The 21,913-nt window shown below is 37.8% G+C and overlaps 1 protein-coding gene across 4 annotated transcripts in view; it reads right to left on the bottom strand.

The window, feature by feature from the left end:
- Window positions 1–21,913, bottom strand: part of TRAK1 (trafficking kinesin protein 1) — a 231,307-nt gene that overhangs the window by 109,057 nt on the left and 100,337 nt on the right. For 2 of the 4 annotated variants that reach the window (XM_051961231.1, XM_051961232.1), the window contains exon 1: window positions 21,320–21,474. The exons of 1 other annotated variant lie outside the window; for it this stretch is intronic. In XM_051961231.1, the coding sequence (XP_051817191.1) occupies window positions 21,320–21,407 (88 nt within the window). In that variant the 5' untranslated portion in view covers window positions 21,408–21,474. Of the gene's footprint in view, window positions 1–21,319; window positions 21,475–21,913 lie in introns of those variants that run through there. One more of the 4 variants, XM_051961234.1, reaches the window with a different exon arrangement.

Genomic DNA, 21,913 nt, shown 5'->3' with positions numbered 1-21,913 from the left:
AAAAATTCAGAGATGAGGGATAAGATTTCATAGTGAGCAACAGTAGAAAGACCAGTATAGCTGGATCACAAAACCAGTGGAAGAGAAAAAAATAGATTGATAAAGTAGAAAAAACTAAGTTCTAAAGAGCTCTAAATACTAAACAAAGGGCTTCATATTTGATCCTAGAGATAAGAACAGGGAGCGAGGGGAGTTTATTGATTTATGGGGCAGATCTAATATTTAAAGGACATCATTTTGGCAATTGTGTGGAATATGGATTAAAAGAGGGAGAACTTGAAGCAGAGAAATCAGTCTGAAGGCTAGTCATCCAGGCAAGAAGTGATGAGGAGCCAAAGTAAGGTTGTATGCCTGTGAGTGTACAAGACGAGATTTATAGGAAAGATGTTGTGGAGAAAGAAATGACAAGATTTGATAATTATTGGCTATGTGGGATGAATGAGAATAGGGGAGTTGATGATGATATTAACCTTCCAAATGTAGGTGACTACTAGGATAGGGATACCCAAAAGACATAGGGGAGCATAGAAGAACAGAGAGTTTGGGGGAAGATAAAATGAGGTCTATTTTGGACATGTTGAATTTGAAATGTCTAATGGACACATAGTTTGGAAAGTCCAACAAGTAGTTAGTAATATATGCCTATGAGATGCAAAGGACACCATGGCAAACACCAAGGTCAAACTTTGGGGAAAGGAGAAATCAGGTAAGATTTCATAGAGAAGGAGGCAGTTGAAGGGGGTTTCAAAGGATGAGTATGATTCCAGAGCCAGACTTTTGAGGCTAGGGGAAGGTACAAAAAGATGAAGGGATCAGTGGTCATAGGATGATCATATGTAGAACTAGAAGAGACCTTAAAGATTAATGAGTCCATCCTCTTACATTTCCAGATGAAGAAACCAAGGGTAAAAGAGTTTAGATTGGAACTTGGGTTCTAATTCAGATACAGTAAATATTTCAGATGGAAGGATTTTTTTTCCCTTTTTAGATTCTTCAAATCAACTACTGCTTTACAAATACTGGCACCTAGAGGGTATGATGGAAGAGAACTGGACCTGGAACCAAAAAGATCTGAGTTCAAATCTGCCCTTAGACACTTACTAGCTGTGTGCTCCCAGGCAAGTCTTAACTTCTGTCTGCCTTAATTGACTCATCTGTAAAATGGAGATAAAAATAATAATATTTACCCCCCCCAGGAATATTAGGAGGATATTATGACACAACATGAGTAAAGCTCTCTGTAAAACTTAAGACATCATATAAATGCTAATATTATAAAGAAGAGGAAAAGATAGAGAAATCTCAAACTTGAACAAATTACAAAAATCTTTCCTCTTCCTAATTCCCTGCAACTCACTTGAAATTCTGTAGAGTCACTAATGAAAAGGAAGTTAACCAAAGAACCAGTCTTTCTTTCTTCCCTTCCATGCCCAATGGGAACAATTCTCCAGTGAAACTGGGCTATCTTCATTTCAAAGCACCTGAGCAATTGTTTGAGAGTGAAACCAAGTTTAAAAAGAAAAGAAAAAACAATTTATCTGATTTGGGCATTAAAGAAACACCCAGATCTACCTAGAAAGCATGTCTGGACTCCCAAATGTAAGGGTGAAAAGGATTCTGATCATTCCTCAAAAAGTCAGATTATAAGATAGCCCAAAGACAATGGATAAGGACTTGAAGATGGGAGAGCAGCTTTGGAAAGCAAGGTTCAAACAACAGAAGACTATTGAGGAACAGGGCTCTGCTGTCCAAAATCTTGATGCAAATCTGCAAAAACCAGAATCCAGAGAACCCAATGCAGGATTCAAAATAGAGATATGAGGCTACCGAGAGGCTGTGAGGGGTTCAAATAAACGGATATCACTTAAAATGCACTGGAAATCTGATCCTCCCTATGTGGGTCAACAATAAGACCACTCAAGAACAGAACAAAGCCATGGGAACACGACTGATGACTCCAACAGATCCCGAGGAAGAAGAAAGAATTCTAAGATGTCTGTGATAAAGGAAAGAAATAGGATAATATAGACTAGTCCTCTGAAAGCTGGGTCAAGATAGAAAGGGACATATTACCTATAGAAAGGCTGGCCAAGTTAAGTGAGTAACAGCAAACTTTAAGCTTAAGTAATGAGCCAGGGAAGGGAGAAAGGCTGGGAAGGGAGTGCTAGAGATGACTAAACTACACAAAGAAATGCAAACACCACACCAGATCTGACTTGTCAGCCTCATTCTATAATTGTCAATGGAACTATAATAGAAGACTATGTTCTGTTTGTATTAACCAAGAGAAAAATGACTCTGTTTGTATTAATGAAATGAATTCTGTAGTTAAGAGTTCTTTTTGTACCTTTTTATTACCTGTTGCCTCATTACCAAGAGGAATAGGCACATTATGAAAGAAATCCCCTGGCATCGATCCCTGTTCCCCATTCCTGAGTTAGTAAGCTATTGTGGCTATTTATTGTGTTGCATGGTGTTTTTTAAACAGGGTTTTGGAAGGACTTTTATTCCATAGATTAGGTTACTGTATTGGGAGTTAAGGAAACCTGAGTTTAAATACCACCTCAGACATTTTTTTTAAGCACTTTTAAATCTTTCTTTCTCCCTCTTAATGTTGTTATACCTTTCCCACATGGTTATCTCCATTTTATCCTCTCTATGTTTGGACATAAACTGCCTGCATATTGCTTCCATTGCCTTCTCCATTAGACTGTAAGCTCCTTGAGGGCAGGGATACCTTTTTTGACCTTTCTTTCTATTTGGCAAACAGTAATTGCTTAATAAACGCTTATGGACTTAACTAACCTCTCCCGGCCCCAGTTTTCCTCATCTGAAAAAAATGAGGAGGTGGAAGCCGATGACTTCTCAGCTTCCTTTTAGTTCTAAAATTATGACCATATGATCTATGAAAGGCAAGTATGCAGCAATATTACTGTAGACAGTTATGTTCAAACGCATGCTGACTGCATTACAGATGAGACAGCATAACTGGATTCTTCTGGTTATTTTTAAATTGCCTAGGATGAGCTCCAAGATGAAGCATTTTGGAAGCCAATTCATTTTTTCTAACAGATCATGCCAAAACAAAGTTCTAGTGCACTGCCTATCATACTGAATTTACCTCTGACAGTTCATTTATATATAGTAAAAAATCAATTATCTGTGCCACAAAGATGTTACAACAGAAAGGCTACAGAAGACCTGAAATCACCTTCCAGCTCAAAAATACTGAAAGCCCTCAACTATAAGGGGAGAGAAATAGTAATAAACACTATCAACCTCACAGGTTATTTTGAGAGAAATGTTTTGTAAAGCTCAGTCCCCTAGATGCCAGCCCCCTTTGCCCTATGCCAGTTGTGGTTCTGGTGATTTGTAAGTGACAACTTGCAGCATAATAATGCTAAGAAACTACCCATTTCCTAGATGAGATAAGCTAATAAGTCAATTACAGAAAGTAATCTGGATTGTAAATGAGGAAAAAAGGCATCGGATGCTAATGAGAGCAAAGCTGTTATTTCCATCTGTCAGTAGGGATGGTTCAGTGCATTCTGTCACCACCCCCCAAAAACAACAACACATGTCCTGTTGCTAGTAGATTACAAACACCCATCATCACAGTCCAAAGGAAGCACATTTATTTGATAATGGACAAATCAATTATTCCAAACTCGTCCCTCCATCAAACCCTGTACTCCGTCTTAAGAATTTTCCCATCAGGAAAAAAATATGCTACTATATGAAGTACAGCTTATTGTGGGAAAATTAGAATGATACATATACACACATGTACATACATATAGAATCTGTTAAAAAGGAAAGGAAGCATGGGAGAGTAGAGAAAGTGAGAATAATGGAGACTAGAGTTGACGTCCCTACTCCGACACTTCCTAAGTCCCTTAATTTCTCTAAGACTTGAATGATTAAGATTATTATATGCTATAGGTAGGTTTTAAATGACTGCTAAAAGAAGGACTATCCAACCCAATAGGATCAAAGATCTCTGATCTAATGATATAAAAAAGCTCTAGTAATACCCGCGGAAAAAAGTTATTTACCACGAGAGTTCTTAGAATTTTAAAAAATAAGGGGAGATTCAAGCTCATCAATTTTACAAAGCAGGAAACAGGCCCAGACATTTTAAGTCATAGCATCACAGGATCTGTTCATCCTTCATTCTAGAAGAGGACAATGACATCGGAGAGGTGATATCATGACATACAAGTAAACTAGATTTAAGTGAGGGAGGGCGGGGCAAGGTGACTTGCCTCTCTTTCTCTTCTAGAGCCATGTGGGGTCAGTGGCCAGACATAAGTCAGGACAACTGGTGATGGACTTGGATGCAGTGGGAGGCTTTTTTAAGCTAAGATTTTTAATAAATGTCCCTTTGACTAATATCACATCCATTCAGTGATTAATACTAGGGAGTAACTGAGGCAAAGATCTACCTTTAGAACTGGAAGGTACCTAATCCAGATGCCTCATGTTATAGATGAGAAAACTCAAGCTCACAAAGTTAAGAGTCAAAAGATTTAAGTTGAGTTAAGTTAAGAGATTTGAATAAAGTCACACAGATATCAACTAGTAAATGGCATCCACAGAATTTGAAGCCAGATGCTGCTCTAAATAACTTGGTCAAGATCCCAGAGCTATTTGATCCTAGTCCCATGCTCCCACTACACTGTCAGATTGTCTTCAGCTTAAGATTCTCACAAAGACTTTGTGGGTCCTTTCTCAAGAATGGAAACAAAGAGGATAAGTTCCTCTCTTGGTTCACTTTATTTGTGCAGTATAACTGCTAAGAATCCCAGTTCTCATTCAATGAGCAAAACGTGGTGGCCAATACTACCATCTAGTGTCCATGGAGACTCAATACAAAGGTAACATAGCCTTAAGGTATAATGCTCCACATAACTATTTTTCCACATTTCATAAATGATAACTCAAGTATGGGAGGGAGGGAATTAACTAGGTGGGCTCTTGAAAATGATCTACACACACACACACACACACACACACACACACTTTACAGGGCATCTACATGGCACAGTGAATAGAATTCTGGGCTTAAAAATCAGGAAGACTCATCTTTCTTAGTCAAATCCAGGCTCAGACACTAGCTGTGTAACTCTGAGAAAGTCACTTAACCTGTCTGACTTAGTTTCCTCATCTGTAAAACGAGCTAGAGATGGAAACAGCAACCGCTCTAGTATCTTTGTCAAGAAAACCCCAAATGTGACCCAAATGGGGTCACAAAGAGTCAAATATACAATTCCACAACAAAGTCAGTAGTAAAGTTAAGGTCTGAACCCATCATCTATGCTATTGCCGCATCTACGCCTTTTCTATTTGATCTGATTTGTGGCTTCAAAAGCTGCCGTTTTATTTTCCTTTTCCCCTCGTTGCCCCCAGAAGAAGAACCAAAGAGAGATTTTCATCTGCCTCCTTCCTTTAGTACTTTCAAACTACTCATTCAGCAGAGAAAAAAAAAGTAGGACATAAAAAGAAGTAGGAGTGATAAAAGAAGGGAAGGAGAAGAGAGATGGCTATCAAACAACAAACTAAACTTCTTTTTCTGGCATTCTTAGGATCGAGCATTGGAGTCTAGGGCTTAGATATCATCTGGCCCAATTTTACAGATGAGACAACTGAGGCCCAGAAGGGGTCAAGTTTCTCCAGATTGAAAGAATCAAAGTTGAGATTTGAATCCCTATATTCTAACCACAAAGCCAACTCTCTTCCCACACTGCGGCACTGACAAAAAGGAAGCAAAACTAGGATAGAGAGTTCTCGGGGACACCTGGATTCTGAACTAGTTCCTCATCTCAGCTCTTTAAAAGATAACAACGCCATATAGACTAAAAATAATTTTAACTGGATTCAAAAGAATTAAAATGAAAGACATACCTGAGAAAGACTCTGAATCCAAGATGGTCACTTAACTAAGTTTCTTTCCAAAGAGGAGTTAATAAAAAGTAGACTGAAAGTTCAGCCTTGTGCAATACAGCAAGTTTAACGAACTGGCGACTGCCCCTTGGCCAGATTCGGTTGGGCAATGTAGAAAAACAATGAAAGGAGGCCCTGGACTATCAGACTTCAATATTCAGGATCCTGGATTTAAACAGTTGATCAACAAGTACTTATTATTAAGCACAGGTCTGTAAACTCCAATAAATTTCAATAGCCCTATGCCTCCAAAATACTATCATCCAAAGCCCTTCCTAACTGTCTGCCTTTCCAGTCTTCTTGCACCATTCTCCCTAATATCAATTCTTTGATTCTGGTCTTTCTACAAATAAGATTCTCCATCTCTTGGCTTTCAGGCACCTTCCTGGGCTGTTCTCCATGTGTGGAATGCTCTCTACCCCTCTCCTCATCTGCCTTCTAGCTTTCCTTCAGGTTCCAGCTAAAATCCCATCTTCTGTGACTTTATAATTCTAATGTTTCCCTTCTGTTGATTATTTCTACATTGTTGTTTATTTCAATGTCTCCCCAATGATCTGTGAATTCCCTGAGGTCTGTGACTAAGGATTGCTTTTTACCTTTCTTTATATGTGCTCAACACTCCCTGACACATAGTAGGCATTTAATAAATGATTACTGACCAAATACTTGGTGCTAAAGACTCTGAAAAGTTTTGGGGTTACAAAAGGCAAAAATCATAAAAAAGTGAACACAAAATACTACACACACAAAATTCAAATAAGGGAAATATTATTGACTAATTTGAGGTTGAGAGAAGGAAAAGCTTTATGAAGGAAGTGGGGATTGAGTTAGCCCTTAAAAGGCAAGATTTAAGGAGAGAAAAGGGGTGTGGCAAAGGGAAAATCCAATATTTGTGAACATGTTTCACCTCTTAAATATCTGGTTTGACAGAAGGAAAAATGTGGAGGAACTAAGGATCAAATCATCTAGGGCTTTGAACATAAATCCAAAGAGTTTATGCTGTTATTCAGCATAAAAAGAACCACTGAAAGTTCTAAGGTTGGGAATGCTTTGATCTGAGGTATACTTTAAAAGATTTAAACCAACCATCAACCAGCTTAAAGGAGGAGGAGTCGACTTCAGTCCTAAGCAAAAGGGAGTGTGTCCGAGATGATTAAAAAGCCAAGCAAAGCACAAAAGGGAATTTCAATTGACTGTGCATTTGTATGACCAGAAAAAACCATAGAAGGGAATAGGAAGAAGAGAACCAGACTGTGAGAGGCGGGAAATCAAGAAAAAGGAACAGAGGCAAGAAACCAACAAAAAAATTTTTTTAAAAAACTTAAGTAATAAAAGTCTGCTTTTCACGATACTTTTTTGATGCTCAAAGTACTTTATACATATGTGTGTATAAAATGTGTTTATGTGTATATTTATATGTGTGTGTCTATATATGTATGTATATAAAATGCATAATTGTGTGTATGTGTATATGCATGTGCCCAACTCTTCGTAACTCCATTTGGGATTTTCTTGGTAGAGTTAACTGGAGTTATCTAAGGTTCCTAGGTTCCTAAAAGCCACCACCGGCTCTACAGCTACTACCAACCTGGAAAGACTCTGAAAATGGACCCAGAAACAATCAATCAACCAGCAAGGATCTGTCTGCATCACTCTTGGGAGCAGAGGTATCTACCCCAAATACATGAAGACTTCCCTCGGTGCAATGGGCAGATGGGAACAATTTGTTCCAGTAGCCATGAAGGCAGCTCAACCAAGGGCTGTGGAATGCTGAGAGCTTGGTCAGATATCAAAGATGCTAAGACCACCCACTGCATCATGGGACATGGCCAGTCATCTTGACTTTTTTCCCATCACTGGACTTTGATGATTCTGGAAGAAAGAATGATTTTGTGCAGCTCTGCTTCACTTAAATGTAATTCACACATGAATCAAGATATTACCATGTCATTGATTCCCTTCAAAAACAAAGACCAAACAAGTAATGTTATGGTGCCATAAGAATAATAAAGATGGGGAAAGATAAGTGAAGAAAATAAAAATAGGTAAATAATACACACAATGACTAAGGTAATAAAAATTAAAAAGCAGCCACATTCTAAATGCAGTGATCATTCTTCCTAGTAAGCAGATGATAAAACATACTTTTCCCATCTTGGTAGAAATGAAGGGCCATTGTAGGTGAGGAGTCTGGGATGCTCTGTTAGGCAGAATTATTTTGCTGGTTAGTTTTGATTGATTCTTTTTCATTATTACAAGGGAAAGTGAAAAGCATTTATATAGGAAAACTTCTATTTTTCAATGAACATAGAAATGATCATATCTATTGACTGACCAGTTAAATAATAAAGAGAATTTTTTTTAATTAATTGAATAAAAAAATTAAATGCAGAAATATTAAAAATAGTGCTGCATCCTTTTTTTCCCCCTGAGGCAACTGGAGTTAAGTGACTTGCCTCGGGTCACAAAGCTAGGAAATGTTAAGTGTCTGAGGCCAGATTTTGAACTCAGGTCCTCCTGACTTCAAGGCTGGCTCCATCCACTGCACTACTTAGCTACCCCTACTGCTACATCCTAAATGAAGTTCCTGAAAAGATCAGAATTCAATTTTCATTGCCAGCAGGAGAAACCTGATCAAAAAAGCTTTTCCCCCACTAAGTCTATGTATTCTAGGGAAGAAAGGGAATAAATATTTATAATGAACCTACTATGTACTAGACACTAAGTATTTTTAATAAATGTTATCTCAGAATGATCCTGCAAGTGAGGTACTATTTCCTCCATTTTATAATTGGGGAAACTAAAACAAACAGAGGTAAGTGAAATGCATGACAAAACTACTATGGCTAGATTTAAACTTGGGTATTATCTGACTCCAGAATCACTAGCCACCAAGCCACTTTTAGTCAATTGATTGTACTGAAAAATTGCTCTAGTATCAAAATACAGATGAATAAAACTTAAAAGATCAAAATAGCTCAGAAGGATTTAAAAAAGGATGGAGAAACCAGAGAAAGAACTGATGGACTCTGAATGCAAATTGAAGCATAATATTTTCAATTTAGGAATTTTTTTTGGTTTTGTTTCTTCTTTCATAATATGACTGTGAAAATATGTTTGACATGACTGCATATGTATAATCTATATCAGATTGCTTGCCATCTTGAAGAGAGATAGAGGGAGGGAAAGAAAAAAATTAGAACTCAAAAACTTTCAAAAATTTAACATTAAAATTGTCTTTACATTAATTGGAAAATAAAATACTATTCTTAACAAATTTTTAAAAGAGAAAGAACAAGGACAGATAAAGGGGAAAAAAAGGAACTTTTAAAATTCTTTTTATAACTTGTCCTCATTTGTTACCCATATACACACCCCATTTTAAATGGTTTTCTTTGATCTTTTATCAACATCTCTTAGCCCTTACTGGGGGGAAGGGGAAGGGAACCAAAACTTCTCTTTTTTAATTATCCCTTTTCAAAACCAGTTTTAAAAAAAAACATTTTAAACCCAGTATTGAATCAGGTTTTTAAGATTCCAAAAAAAACAAGTTACTAACTTCCTTGGTACACTAGATGGTGCTATCTACATACATGGCCATTTTTACCTTTTCTTCCATTTTCTCAAGCATAATGAGTATGCGGAAGAATAGGTACCAAAGAATAAGAGTACAATTTGAAAATCCCCTGGTGTTATATATACATAGATGTCCAAGTTCATAAAGTTGCTATGGGTCAAGAGAAAGAATTTGAATTCAGGTCCCCCCGACTTGTTAGTCCAACAATCCCCTGTCTACAACATAAAATGCTTCTTTTATGACATACTTACCATGTCTACACATAATAAATTATGGACTTCCAAGATCATTATTAAGTCAACAAGCATTTATTTAAAACCTAATATGTGCCAGAAATTGGGCTAAGTTTAATACCCTCTGAGCCTACTGCTTCTTTTATTCAAATTCTACCCCCCCAAAAAAATCTTGATTTCCACTCTCTGTGTGGACTCTATCTACTTAGGGTCATGTAAAAATTTCTTGGACAAAAAGGGGTTGCTAGTGGAAAAAAAATTTAAGAAGCCCTGTTCTAATCCGATAAAAAGCTCCTAAGAACTTGATATGTTCTCTATGGTTCCCCAAGCACAAGCATTGGGTCTGGTCAATATAACTTATATGCAATATCCAGTCACTTGTACTCCTTTATTTTTGGTTCCTATTCTCAGCAGTAAATCTGTCAACAAACATTTATTAAGTGCCTACCAAGTATGTCAAACACTGCTGGAGATATAAAGACAAAAATGAAATTCTGCCCTGGACTTTAAGGAGCTTATTAGGGTAAATAATATGTACATAAATATATTCATACAAAATAATTACAAGATAAAAAAAACAATGTTGGAGAGAGGAGTGGGATTGAAAAAGGAAGAGGGCGGATCAGGAAGCCCTCTTATGAGGGTATCACATGATGAGCAAACTGATGAAAAAAGAGGATTCTAAAAGAAAGGCGCACATTCGGGATGCTAGACAACAAGTAAAAAGTGATGGGGATAGGAGTATTGCACATAAGGAAAAGCAAGAACATCAGTTTGGCTTTTGCTGTTCAGTCATAGTCAGCTCTTCATGACTTCATTTGGCCTTTTCTTTGTAGAGATACTTTACAGAGAAACTTGGTTTGCCATTTTCTTCTCTAGCTCATTTTTACAGATGAGGAAACCGAGGCAAACAGTTAAGTGATTTGCCCAGAGCCATACAGCTGGGAAGTATCTCAGGCCAGATTTGAATTCATAAAGCTAAATCTTCCTGATTCCCGACCAGGGCTCTATCCACTGAACCAGGTAACTGCCCAAAACTCAGCTTGGCTAGGCTATCGAATAAAGCAGCCTTTTAAACTTCCTTTCATGACCTTTTTTCACCAAAGAAATTTTTACTTGATTTTGAACATATAGATATTAAAAATACTTACTGATAATTAAATTACAATTTCACAACCCCACATTCAGCTATGAGCCCCCATGTGGGGTCACGAACCACAGTTTAAGAATCTTGGGAAACAGAAAAGGGAGGGTAATATATAGTCAAGCTAGAGGTAAAGTATTTTGGTCACAGAAGGGAGACAGTCTCAGTTTTCTGATTTTTAAAATGGGAATAATAATAGTACCTGTCCCAGGGATATTGTGAAAATCAAATAAAATGGCATGTGTAGATAGAGTGTTTTGCAAATCTTAGAGTACTATATAATTGCTATTATTATTATCACGACAACCACCCTCTCACAACAACCCATATCGCGCATGTAGGTCAAGTGCATGTGATTAAACCTACTTTCGGAGATGGGATCCTCCGTTCCAGCCCCCAAACCTGATTTCAACCTGCTTTTCACCTGTTCCATCTCCTTCTCAGGCAATCTGCAGCCCATCACAAATTAGCATTTGTTAAAGCCCTTCATTAACACTGGACACTAGTCTTGGCTGCTGCAAAAAGGAGGAGCTGTCACAGACACACATCTGAGGAGGCATCCGTGAAGGCAGCCCGAGCCAACATTCATTAAAGGCCTGAGAAAGGAGGTGCTTCTTTAGCAGCATGCTGAAAAAGCAATCAAGCATACTAAGCCAGCAGAAACAAGGGCCCTTTTTACATGACATCCAGTCTCGTTTGACCAAATTAATTGGGAGAGAAAAAAGAGGTTTTGGCTGTTTCAGGGGGAAAAAAATGCTCCATCCCATTTCTCAGGGGAGAAAAAATGTTCCATCCCATTTCTCAGGGGGAAAAAAAAAATGCTCCATCCCATTTCCGCCTCAGGCCTTCCCTTGGAAAACTAGAATGATTCCTCAGCTTAATTTTAAGCTAGCTTATGTAATTGATGCAGTTTTTAGCAGTCAGCCCTGCTGGATATTTCTCAACCTGGGATAGAAGGAGAAGTAGATGGAAGATATGATTAAGCTGAAAAATATTCACTGAACACATACTATGTGTAAGCTGCCTACTATGTGCAAGCCAGTGGGTTAGTCAGTATCAAAGATACAAAAATGTATGAGATTTCAAAAGCTTCTGACTTTAAGGAGCTAAGAATCTAGGTAAGAAAATAGGAAGACACAGGGAAATAAAATCAATACTCCAAAACTACATATAAATGTCAAATGAGAGGTATAAAGAAGAGCTCTGGGAATTCCAAGGGAAGAGAAGGGGAAGAAAAAGGGAATGGAGGGAGAGAGGGAGAGGTAGGGAAGAACAGAGAGAGGGAGGAAAAGGAAGGAGGGAAGGGAAGAGGGATGAAGAGAAAGTAGGAGGGAAGGAAGGAGGGAGAAAGGGAAGAGGGGAAGAGAGAAAGAAGGAAGGAAGGAGAGAAGGGTAAAAAGAAAAGAAAGAAGAGAGGGGAGGAAGACAGATGGAGGGGGGGAATGAAAAGGAAAGAATGAGGAAGAAAGAAAAGGAGAGAAAGAAAGAAGGGAAAGAGAGGAGGGAGAGAAAAAAGAGAGGGAAGAAAAGAGGGAGGAAAGAGAGAAAGAAGGTGGGGAGAGAGAAAGAGATATCAGTGTGGGCAGAATACCTTCCTTTAGAAAAAGTGGTATTTGAGCTAGACAATGAGAATTGACAGGATTGGAGTAGGCAGAGAAGAGAGGGAGGTTTTCCAGGAATCGTGAATAGTATGATCCAAGATGCAATAGTGGGAAAAGAAAGGCATGTTTAAGGGTAGAGACTAGAGATTAGTTTGGCTGAAGGGAAGACTTTCATGAAGGACATTAGGCTAGAGATTTGAGGAGGGGGGAGGAGAGGTGCGAGGTTCAGATTAAAGAGGGCAATGAATACCGATTCTGAATACCAAGCAGAAAAGTATCACAGTGAAAGCCCTACTTTAAAAAAATTAATCTGTACATAATAGACAAGATAGAATATACAATAATATACTACATATTATATAACATATGCACAATATATAATGTGCATAATATATGATAGTACAGTGAGAAGAGACTTCAAGGAAGATCACTGAGGAATACTGTAATCATTCACATGAGGTGATAAGGGCAGAAAAAGAAAAGGAAGATATAAGGCACTCTGAGACAGTTGAATAAAAAGGACTTAGTGATCATTATCCATATAGGTCATAGTGAGGAAAAGAAGGGGAAAAATTGAAGGATGACTCAAATTTTACGCCAGGGTGACTAGATATTAATAGAGATCAAGAAGTTAGTTAAGGGAAGGAAGGGTGAAGGCAAGAGTGAGGATGATAAAATCCCATACTCAAACCACACAGCTCTCTTTAAATGACATATCAAGATATCACATTGGAAGATTTTAAAAGGGAGTAGGTCCTTAATCCAGGCCTGAAGAGTTAAAACATAAAGGTTTAAGCTTTGGATAAGGACAATATTTTTTTAAACCTATGAAAATGTTTTCAGAAATAAGGAAAATTTTAACTTGTCCACATGACAATAGATTAAGGATTGAAATATCTTATAATTACACAGATATATCATTTTCAAAGGGCTTTCATCTACATGTTAGAAAAAGAAAAGAGAAAATATCTTAATTCCTGATTTAGGAAACTTGAGCCAAGAGTAGAGAAAGGAGGCGGTTAGTTAATTAGCATTTATTAATTGCTAGGCAATTAGTACACAAGGCACTGTGTACTTAGTACTAAGGATACAAAAAAAAAAAAAAAAAGGATAAATAATAGATATGTAGATAGATAGATGGACAGACAGATAAATAGACCGGCAGATATTTTTGCTCTCAAGGTATTCACAATCTAATGGGAGATTTGACACAAATACAGCTCAGTATAAACAAGATAGCTACAGGATAATATCAAGGTATCCTGGGAAATACTTTCTGCAAAAGGTGAGACTTTAACTGAGATATTAAGGAAGGAAACTAGGGGACAGAGATAGGAAAGGAGAGAAAATTCCAGGAATTGGGAGACCATCAGTGAAAATGTTTCGAATGGGAAAGTTGGAAAATGGAGTGTTGTGTGTGAGAAATAGCAAAGAAGCTAATTTCATTACATCTGTGAGTAGAAGCAGGCAGAGTAAGCCATTAAAAGGCTGGAAAGGTAGGAGAGGATAGGTTATGAAAGGCTTTGGAAACTAAAGACTGTATTTTACCTAAAGATGATAGAGAATCAGTAGAGTTTATTGAATAGGGTGAAGCAGAGAGATGGTCAGATCTATATTTTAATATGCTTAATATAGAAGAAGTCTCTTCCAGAATGGGAAGAGACTTGAGGTTTGAGGAATGGGAAGGAGATTCCCCAGCAGGTTATTGCAACAGTCCAAATGTGAGGTGATGAGGGTACACCAAGGTGATGGGATATATTCAAGAGATGTTAAGAAGGTTGACCACTGATCAGACATGAGGGATGAAAATGAGAACTCAAGGATGACATCTAGGTTGTGAGCTTGTGACTTCAAAGATGATGGGATCCTCAAAAATATAAGGAGATTAGAAAGGGGGCTAGGATTTGGGGGTAAAGATAATGAGTTCAGTTTGAGACACTGAGTTTAAGATGTCTATGGAAAATCCAGACCAAGCATGTATAATAGGCAATAAGAGATGCATAATAGATTGTCTCTGGAGATCAGCAGTAAGATTAGGGCTGAATAAGTTTGAGAATCATTAGCACAGAGTTGATAATTGAATGCATAGGATATGTAATTACCAGATGAAACAATATGATTTTTATTGTTCAGTGATTTCAGTTGGGTCCAACTCTTCTTGACCCCATTTTGGGGTTTTCTTAGCAAAGATACTAGAGTAGTTTGTCATTTCCTTCTCTGGCATATTTTACAGGAAAGGAAGCCGAGGTAGACAAGATTAAGTGATTTGCCCAGAGTCACATAGTTAGGAAGGATTTGAGATTGGATTTGAACTCATTAAGATGCGTCTTCTTGATTCCAAATGATAAACTCTATCCACTGGGTCTCCCAACTACCCTGAAATAATATAGATGGCCCAGACATAGTTCTATGGGATATCCACAGTTTGCTGGTGTGACATGGATGAAAACCCAGCAAAGGAAATAAAGAAACAACAGACAAGAGGAGAACAGAGAGAAAACAGATGCCCTGGAAACCTGGAGACAAAAAAAATGTCAATGAGAAGATAGATGGACAGACAATGATCAACAATCATCCCAACTCAGAAAATCTGAAGAAATAAAAATGTGAATTCTGCCACAAACTTGATGATCAAATTTGGACAAGCCACTTTTTTCTGGCTCTCAGTTTATCATTAGATATTTTAACCAGATGAACTCCAAAATACCTTCAGGTACAATATTCCATAATTTTATCTGATTTAATTGTTTTAGGTAGGTAAGATAATGATCATTCCAATTAATTCCTCATAATCTTTCAAGGATTTTCAACACATGGTTTGCCTAACTACATTGATAATGGCACAACCCTTACCCATCATCCACAGGGTCCCTAAAGTAATGGTAAAGGTAGAGGAAAGAGATGGGCCTCTATAAAAGTTAACAAGGTCAAAATAATTTTTCCAACTAATATAAACTACATTCAAACAAGCTTCTGAAGCAGCATTGACTTTATAAATACTAATAGGCAGGCAAAGCTTTGAATCTGCAGTTTTTAAAAATTGGCAATTACTCGACATCATAAAACTACTGGAAGACACAAACTATTTATTAGTATATAATAACTGCTGGCTGTGATGATTTACGACCCAAAGGAATGAATGAATGACTGGGCAAATGTCTTCTTAAAGAAATTCTTTTTAAAATTTAGAAAAACCTAGTTTTTAGTTAAGAACAACCTCATTATGCCACAATGAGATGAGTTTTGGATTATTTTTTTTTTAAAGGTAGCCTGAATTATATTCATGATTCTACATAAATCTAGTGGATTAAAAGGTATAAATTTTTCTCTAAAATTATAAAAATAATTTAAGTGCTAATGTTTAAATTGTTATTTATTCATTTAGAAAATCCATAGAATTTATCTTATATTTTTTATTGTAGGAACCCATTCAACTCTAGTCATTTCAGTTCACAATTCTTGTATTTTTTTTTTTATTAACAAATCAAATACAATCAATACAGTTTTTTTTCTTTTTTTTTCCTTCCTGAAAAGGTCTAACTCCTATAGTCCACCTTAATTTCACTGAAATTACTAATTTTAATTAATTTTCACTAAAAAAGCTGAAGTAATTATGGTTTCGAGACCTCATGAAGAATAAAGTATCTGGCAGACTTTGGTATAGGTATTCTCAAGTAACATAATAAAATGCTGCCCTTACTATGGCTACAAAAGGATACTGGATGGCATGGGCTAATGGAATAATGCCATCACTCTTGAAAAACATGACTCCCAAGCAATAAATTAAGCCTCCAAAGACAAGTTCTTGAAGCCCATCAATATAATTCATTGTTGCTACCATTAAGACAGGAGAAAATGCCATTGTTATACAGAAAAAAAGAAAAAAGCTCATCTACCTTAGACCTCACTTTTCCCATGAAACAACATGACATGGGGAAATGAAAACAGTACAAAGATTCTTTTCACCTGTTCATGCTCTGATTTTTTCCCCTCAGGAATCATAGGCTAATCAATGGAGAAGGGTAGCATGATCATGGTAGCAAGAATAAAGAGTGCGTGAGTGTAACAGTTACATGTTCCTAACAAGTAAGTTTGTAGCAGCAATGGGCTGAGGACCAGTGATTCATAAACTACTAGAATCTCCCAGGGTACCTGAGTTAGAGCAGGGGGTATTCATCTAAGACAAGTTCAGGATCCTTAAATTGCTTCTCTCTGTCAACTGCTTCCATCTTCAGTTCCAACAAGGTTAGATGGAAGTAGAAGGGGAGAGAGGAGGTTTGGCCATACTTATTTAATTCTTATAAGAAATCTGGAGGGGTAGATAGAGTAGATATTAATATCACCTACCATCTACAGATGAACAGAATACCAAAGACATGAAATGGCTTGCCACTTAATATATGGCTCAATATGACAGGGATGGTAGAAGAGGAGGGAAGGTAGGAGAGGAGGAGAAGGAGATGAAGAAAGAGGAGGAGAAAGAGGAAGAGGAGGAGGACAAAGAAGAGAAGATGAAGAAAGAGGAAGAGGAGAAGAAGAAGGTGGAGGAGGAAAAAGAGAAGGAGAAGATCAAGGAAGAGGAAGAGAAGCAAGAGGAGGAAGAAGAAAAGGAGGAGGAAGAAGAAAAGGAGAAGGAGAAGGAAAAGAAGGGAGAGGAAGAGGAGGAGGAGAAGAGAAGAAATCAAATGTCCTATTTTAAAAATAAGGTTCCTGATCTAATTGTGTTTAACAACTCAATTGACATGATTCATAAAGAAATGTGTATTTAAAAAGTTAATATATATGTATAACCAGAAAAAATTAATTAAAAAAAGGGGGAAAAAGAACTCAATTGAGTCTAAGTTTAATTAATTAAATCCATATTCCTACAGATCAGGAATATGAGAGTTAACAGCAAGCTCCTATAATCCAAGGGATTATTACATAATTTTTGGCCTGTATCAGTGATTTCATTTTCATAAAGAACCCCCTAAAATATAAAGTCCCTCCACCAATACAGAAAGATAAACTAGCCTGTAAATTATGATCTTAGACTGCAGGGGTCCTCAGACTTTTTAAATATGGGGCCAGTTCACTGTCCCTCAGACTGTTGGAGGGCCAGACTATAGTAAAAATAAAAACTTTGTTTTGTGGGCCTTTAAATAAAGAAACTTCCTAGCCCTGGGTGAGGGGGATAAATGTCCTCAGCTGCTGAATCTGGTCCACAGGCCGTAATTTGAGGACGCCTGTCTTAGAGTATTGTCTGGAGAGAAAGGTTAGGTAATTCTCCCACAGTCAAAGATAAATTAGAAATAAGACTTTCTTGACTACACAGTCAAAGAGTTCAAACCACTAGTGTAATGGTTCTAATTCTATTTAACCTTTGCAGCTCAGGACTTGACAGGTAGTAAACATTTGGTTTTTTTATTCATTTAGGAAATGTGCTGTGGGACAGCACTATGTGTGGATAAGTTTCTTCATTTATAAAATGAGGAAGTGGATCTTGATGACCTTCAAGATCTCCCCCAGTTCTAAAGTTGCACTCCTGTGACTCCCTGACTTTCCATGATAGTGTTAAACATAATTATTATACGTGGTGCCAAAAGGAAGCTGGGTTGGAAATCACAAGTCCTTTGTTTGAGCCCTGGCTTGGTGAGTTGCTCATCATGTGATTATAGGCAAGTCCCTTACCTCATGAATCATAGTCTCTTTTTCTATAAAACTGGGATAATGATACTCAAACTTTCACAGTATGGTAGCACAGTGGAAAAAACACCTGATTTCTAGATAGAAGACATAGATTCAAATCTGAGCTCAATCACTATATGACATAAAACAGATCACAGATCTCGTTTCCTCATCTGGAAAATCAGGGAATACTTTCCAATTCTAAATCTGTGACTCTATGACCTTGATTCGAATTCCTATTGATTTATATGGGTTACCACGGTCCAATCACTCAACCTTTCAGTACCCCCAGGCAACTATCTGCTTTTACAGAGGGAATGTCCCACATATGAATTCTCAGGTCTTGAGAATCAATCACTACCAAAACATTCGTAAAAACATCAAACCTATTCATTTGTCAGTAGTCTCAAGGAAGAGATTAATATTGTCTAATTTAGTTTAAGCAAGAACAGGCTGAGAAAAAGAATTAGTTATCCATGCCTGCTTTTTCTTTTGCCGAAGTCAGAATTACTCAACCTAAGGGTATGTCAGCAACCTTATATTAAATGCAGGAACGACAGAATGACTTTGGATTCTAGAGGAGTTTCCATAAACAGTTAGCTAAAACTTATCATTTGTGGGTGATGAAAAGAAGAAAGCTCAGGAAACAGCAGGGAAGAATTTGTTATTTTCCTTAATTAAAGGTTACATTCTTTCATTCTGTAGAAGAATTAGATATTCCATAATCTGTTTCTCTTTCCTTCCGTGGGACAACTTGTCTACAAAGATTTCTTTAGAATGAATGAAAGAGCACCAAGTGCCAAGCACTGTGATCATTGCCGGGGAAACAAAGAATAAGATAGTCCGTGATCTCAAGGAGATAGATGGGAGGATTCAGCAGCACAAGGGATAGAAAGACTTGAAGTGTGAAATGGTATTAATGTGTCCCTGAAAAATCATGTAGGACTCAATTTGTAATATGTTAACTGTAACAATATATAACTGCAACAAGAAAAAAATCAATCATCATTTCAATCATAATCAATAAGCATATTTATCAAATGCTGTGCTAAGCTCTGAGGATACAAAAAGGGACAAAATCAAGCATGGTAGCCGCATCTGCCATGAGTAAAAGAAGAGAGGGGATTCCAAATGAGGGGCTTTTTATATCATTCCTATGAGAGGCACTAATCTGACAGGGGACTTAAAAGCTAAAGAAAAAATGCTTATTAGCATTACTTTGGGATGGGAAACCATGGAGCCTGAACCCCCTCATCCCCAGGAATGAATTCTGCTTTAACCATCCCATCAGGGCAGAGACTTTCTATGCAGGAATTGTTGAAATCTGTCAAATTATCACAACATAGCTTAAGGGAAGGCAGGATATATGCACTTCACCCGCGAGAGGAACAAGAATCTATGAAGAAATCTGAAAGTTTGGCATTGTAGGATTTCTCATCACAGCCAGAATTTCAAAAGTCCTACGAAACAAGAGGAGCCAGTCTCTCTCCACTCACTGAAGGGTAAAGAAGGTAAGGCAATGGAGAGGCTCCGTTCCTTCTGTCTTCTATCCTCCCCAGTCTATTTTTCATTCCTTTTTGTCAAGAAATAATAAGTGCATACTATGTGTAATGAACTGTGCTTGATATACTGGCGATATAAATATGATTTAGGAAGGATTAAGAACTAGATTCTTACCCTGTTGGCTCCCCTTAAACCATGTGTGTTTGGCTATTGATTGCTGACTAATAACAATGATAGCACATTTATATACTACCTACTAGGTGCCAGGCATTGTATTAGCTCTTTACAAACATCATCTCATTTGATCTTCATAACAATCAGGAGAGGTAGGTGCTTTTATTATCCCCATTTTACAGTTGAGGAAACTGAGGTGAGCTGAAGATTAGTGACTTGCTCACTGCGGTGGAATTTAAACTCAGATCTTCCTAACTCTATGTGCCCCTATGTACCTGTGCACCACCTAGTTGCCTCCGGGAATGATATGAATGCTCCCCTTAGGGGAGTCAAAAAGGAAAGAATGTCTGGTAATCTCAGGTCATTAGAGCCAAAGGGAACCTTAGAGATGATTTAAATCAAAAGCTCTCATTCTCCTCAGAGATGTGAACTAGCTATTTGGCATTAGGGCCAAGAGTAGAACCCAGGTTCCCTAACTCCCAGCTGAGCAGGATTCCCACTACAACACAAACAGCCGCAGTACAAGATAATACATGATAAGTTGTCCAAACAAGTTGCTGTCAATGTTCAGAGCGGGGAGAGGTCCCTTACGGCCAGGGTGACAGGGAAGGCTGTGTCACAGCGAGGAGCTGACCTTTCAAAGACAGGCCGCCAAGAATGGGTAAGATTTCACCAGGCACAGGCAGAAAGAAAAGGGCGTTCCAGTTGTAATAAAAGCAAAATCTTAGTAAATGGAGAACAAATGTTTCACAGCCTCTAAAGTGCTAATTAGCCAAGTCCATTCACTATCAAAGAAATTTCATTCTACTCCCCTATTTCGATTGAACCTAAAAAATGTTGATTTGGAATTGAAGGACCTACATTTGAATCCCAGCCTTACTACTTTTTAACTTTCTTTTATTTTTACTATCATCTTCATCATCATTATGTTATTTGACCCCTATAAACATTAATTTCCTCATCCATAAAATAAGAGGCTTTGGCTACCTGATCTCTCAGATTCCTTCTAGCTCTAACTTGAAACTGAACCATAGCTCTTTCAAAATCCATTACCCTGAACTCCATAAAATCCCTCTTTAAATCCACCTCTTTTAGTAGAAGAGCTGGGATTTGAGTTCAGGACCTTGGCTGCAAATCCAGGATTGTTTCTACTAGCTCTCCACACAAGGAGGCCACAGGTCAGTGGAAAAGATGGGAATGGAGCCCAAAACCCAATTATCAGAACTTCATATCCAGAGCTCCTCCCACCCCACCACGTAAGTCCTGCCCCCAAGCCTGAAATGAAATGAAAAATCATGCCCTTGCATCCTCAAAATAGCCACCTCAAATCACCTGAGAACATTCCACAGGTGGAAGGGCAGACTAGTGCAAGACATAAAAAGATATTCAAAAAGACATAAGCTTCTGTCTCCAACCCTGTTGAGCAGGAGGAAAGCAACATTAGAAAGAAGAAAAGCCTGTGGTCAATTACACTTACCAAAATTATTTGTCCTTGTCAGTTTGGGCTGAAGTCTTACCAAAGAATGGGTGATTAAAGGCTCCCCAATCTGTGCCACCAGCGCCATGGACAAAAATTCACAGTCAGAGAACCACAACCCTGAAACAAGTGCGCAAAGTCCCCAAGTCCAGCCCCAGCTGCGACCCAACTGCCTCCTGCCCCCTCCTCTCCCTTTGAGTTTGTATGCCGGGGCAGGTCTTCAGAATGTGAGCTGTTCAAAGATCACAAATGGTTATGTAACTCTGGGCTATCTGCCCAAATTCTATTCCCAGCACTCTGTTAAAATATCCTTCACAGAAAACTCTGTACCTAGAATATGGTACAACAAGCAGATGATGTTCTGGTCAGAGAGGGTCTTTGTGGTCTCCATGACTATCTCTCCCCCATTCCAAACAAATTTTTCAAAAGCCCACTCCACCATTCACATCTCCATAAACTTAGTATTATTTGTACTTAAAGTCAAATATAAATCTGGTCTCCTGAACTGTTCTTTGCAGAAATTAAGAAAAGTCCAGGTTTATTTTCTATCAGCTTTTACTGTTGTTCAGTCATTTTTTGTCATATATGACTCTA

The sequence above is a fragment of the Antechinus flavipes genome, chromosome 5 (genome assembly GCF_016432865.1).
Source record: "Antechinus flavipes isolate AdamAnt ecotype Samford, QLD, Australia chromosome 5, AdamAnt_v2, whole genome shotgun sequence".
Taxonomy (NCBI): domain Eukaryota; kingdom Metazoa; phylum Chordata; class Mammalia; order Dasyuromorphia; family Dasyuridae; genus Antechinus; species Antechinus flavipes.
The sequence above is the reverse complement of the archived record's forward strand: the minus strand, read 5'-3'. Positions and strand labels throughout refer to the sequence as shown.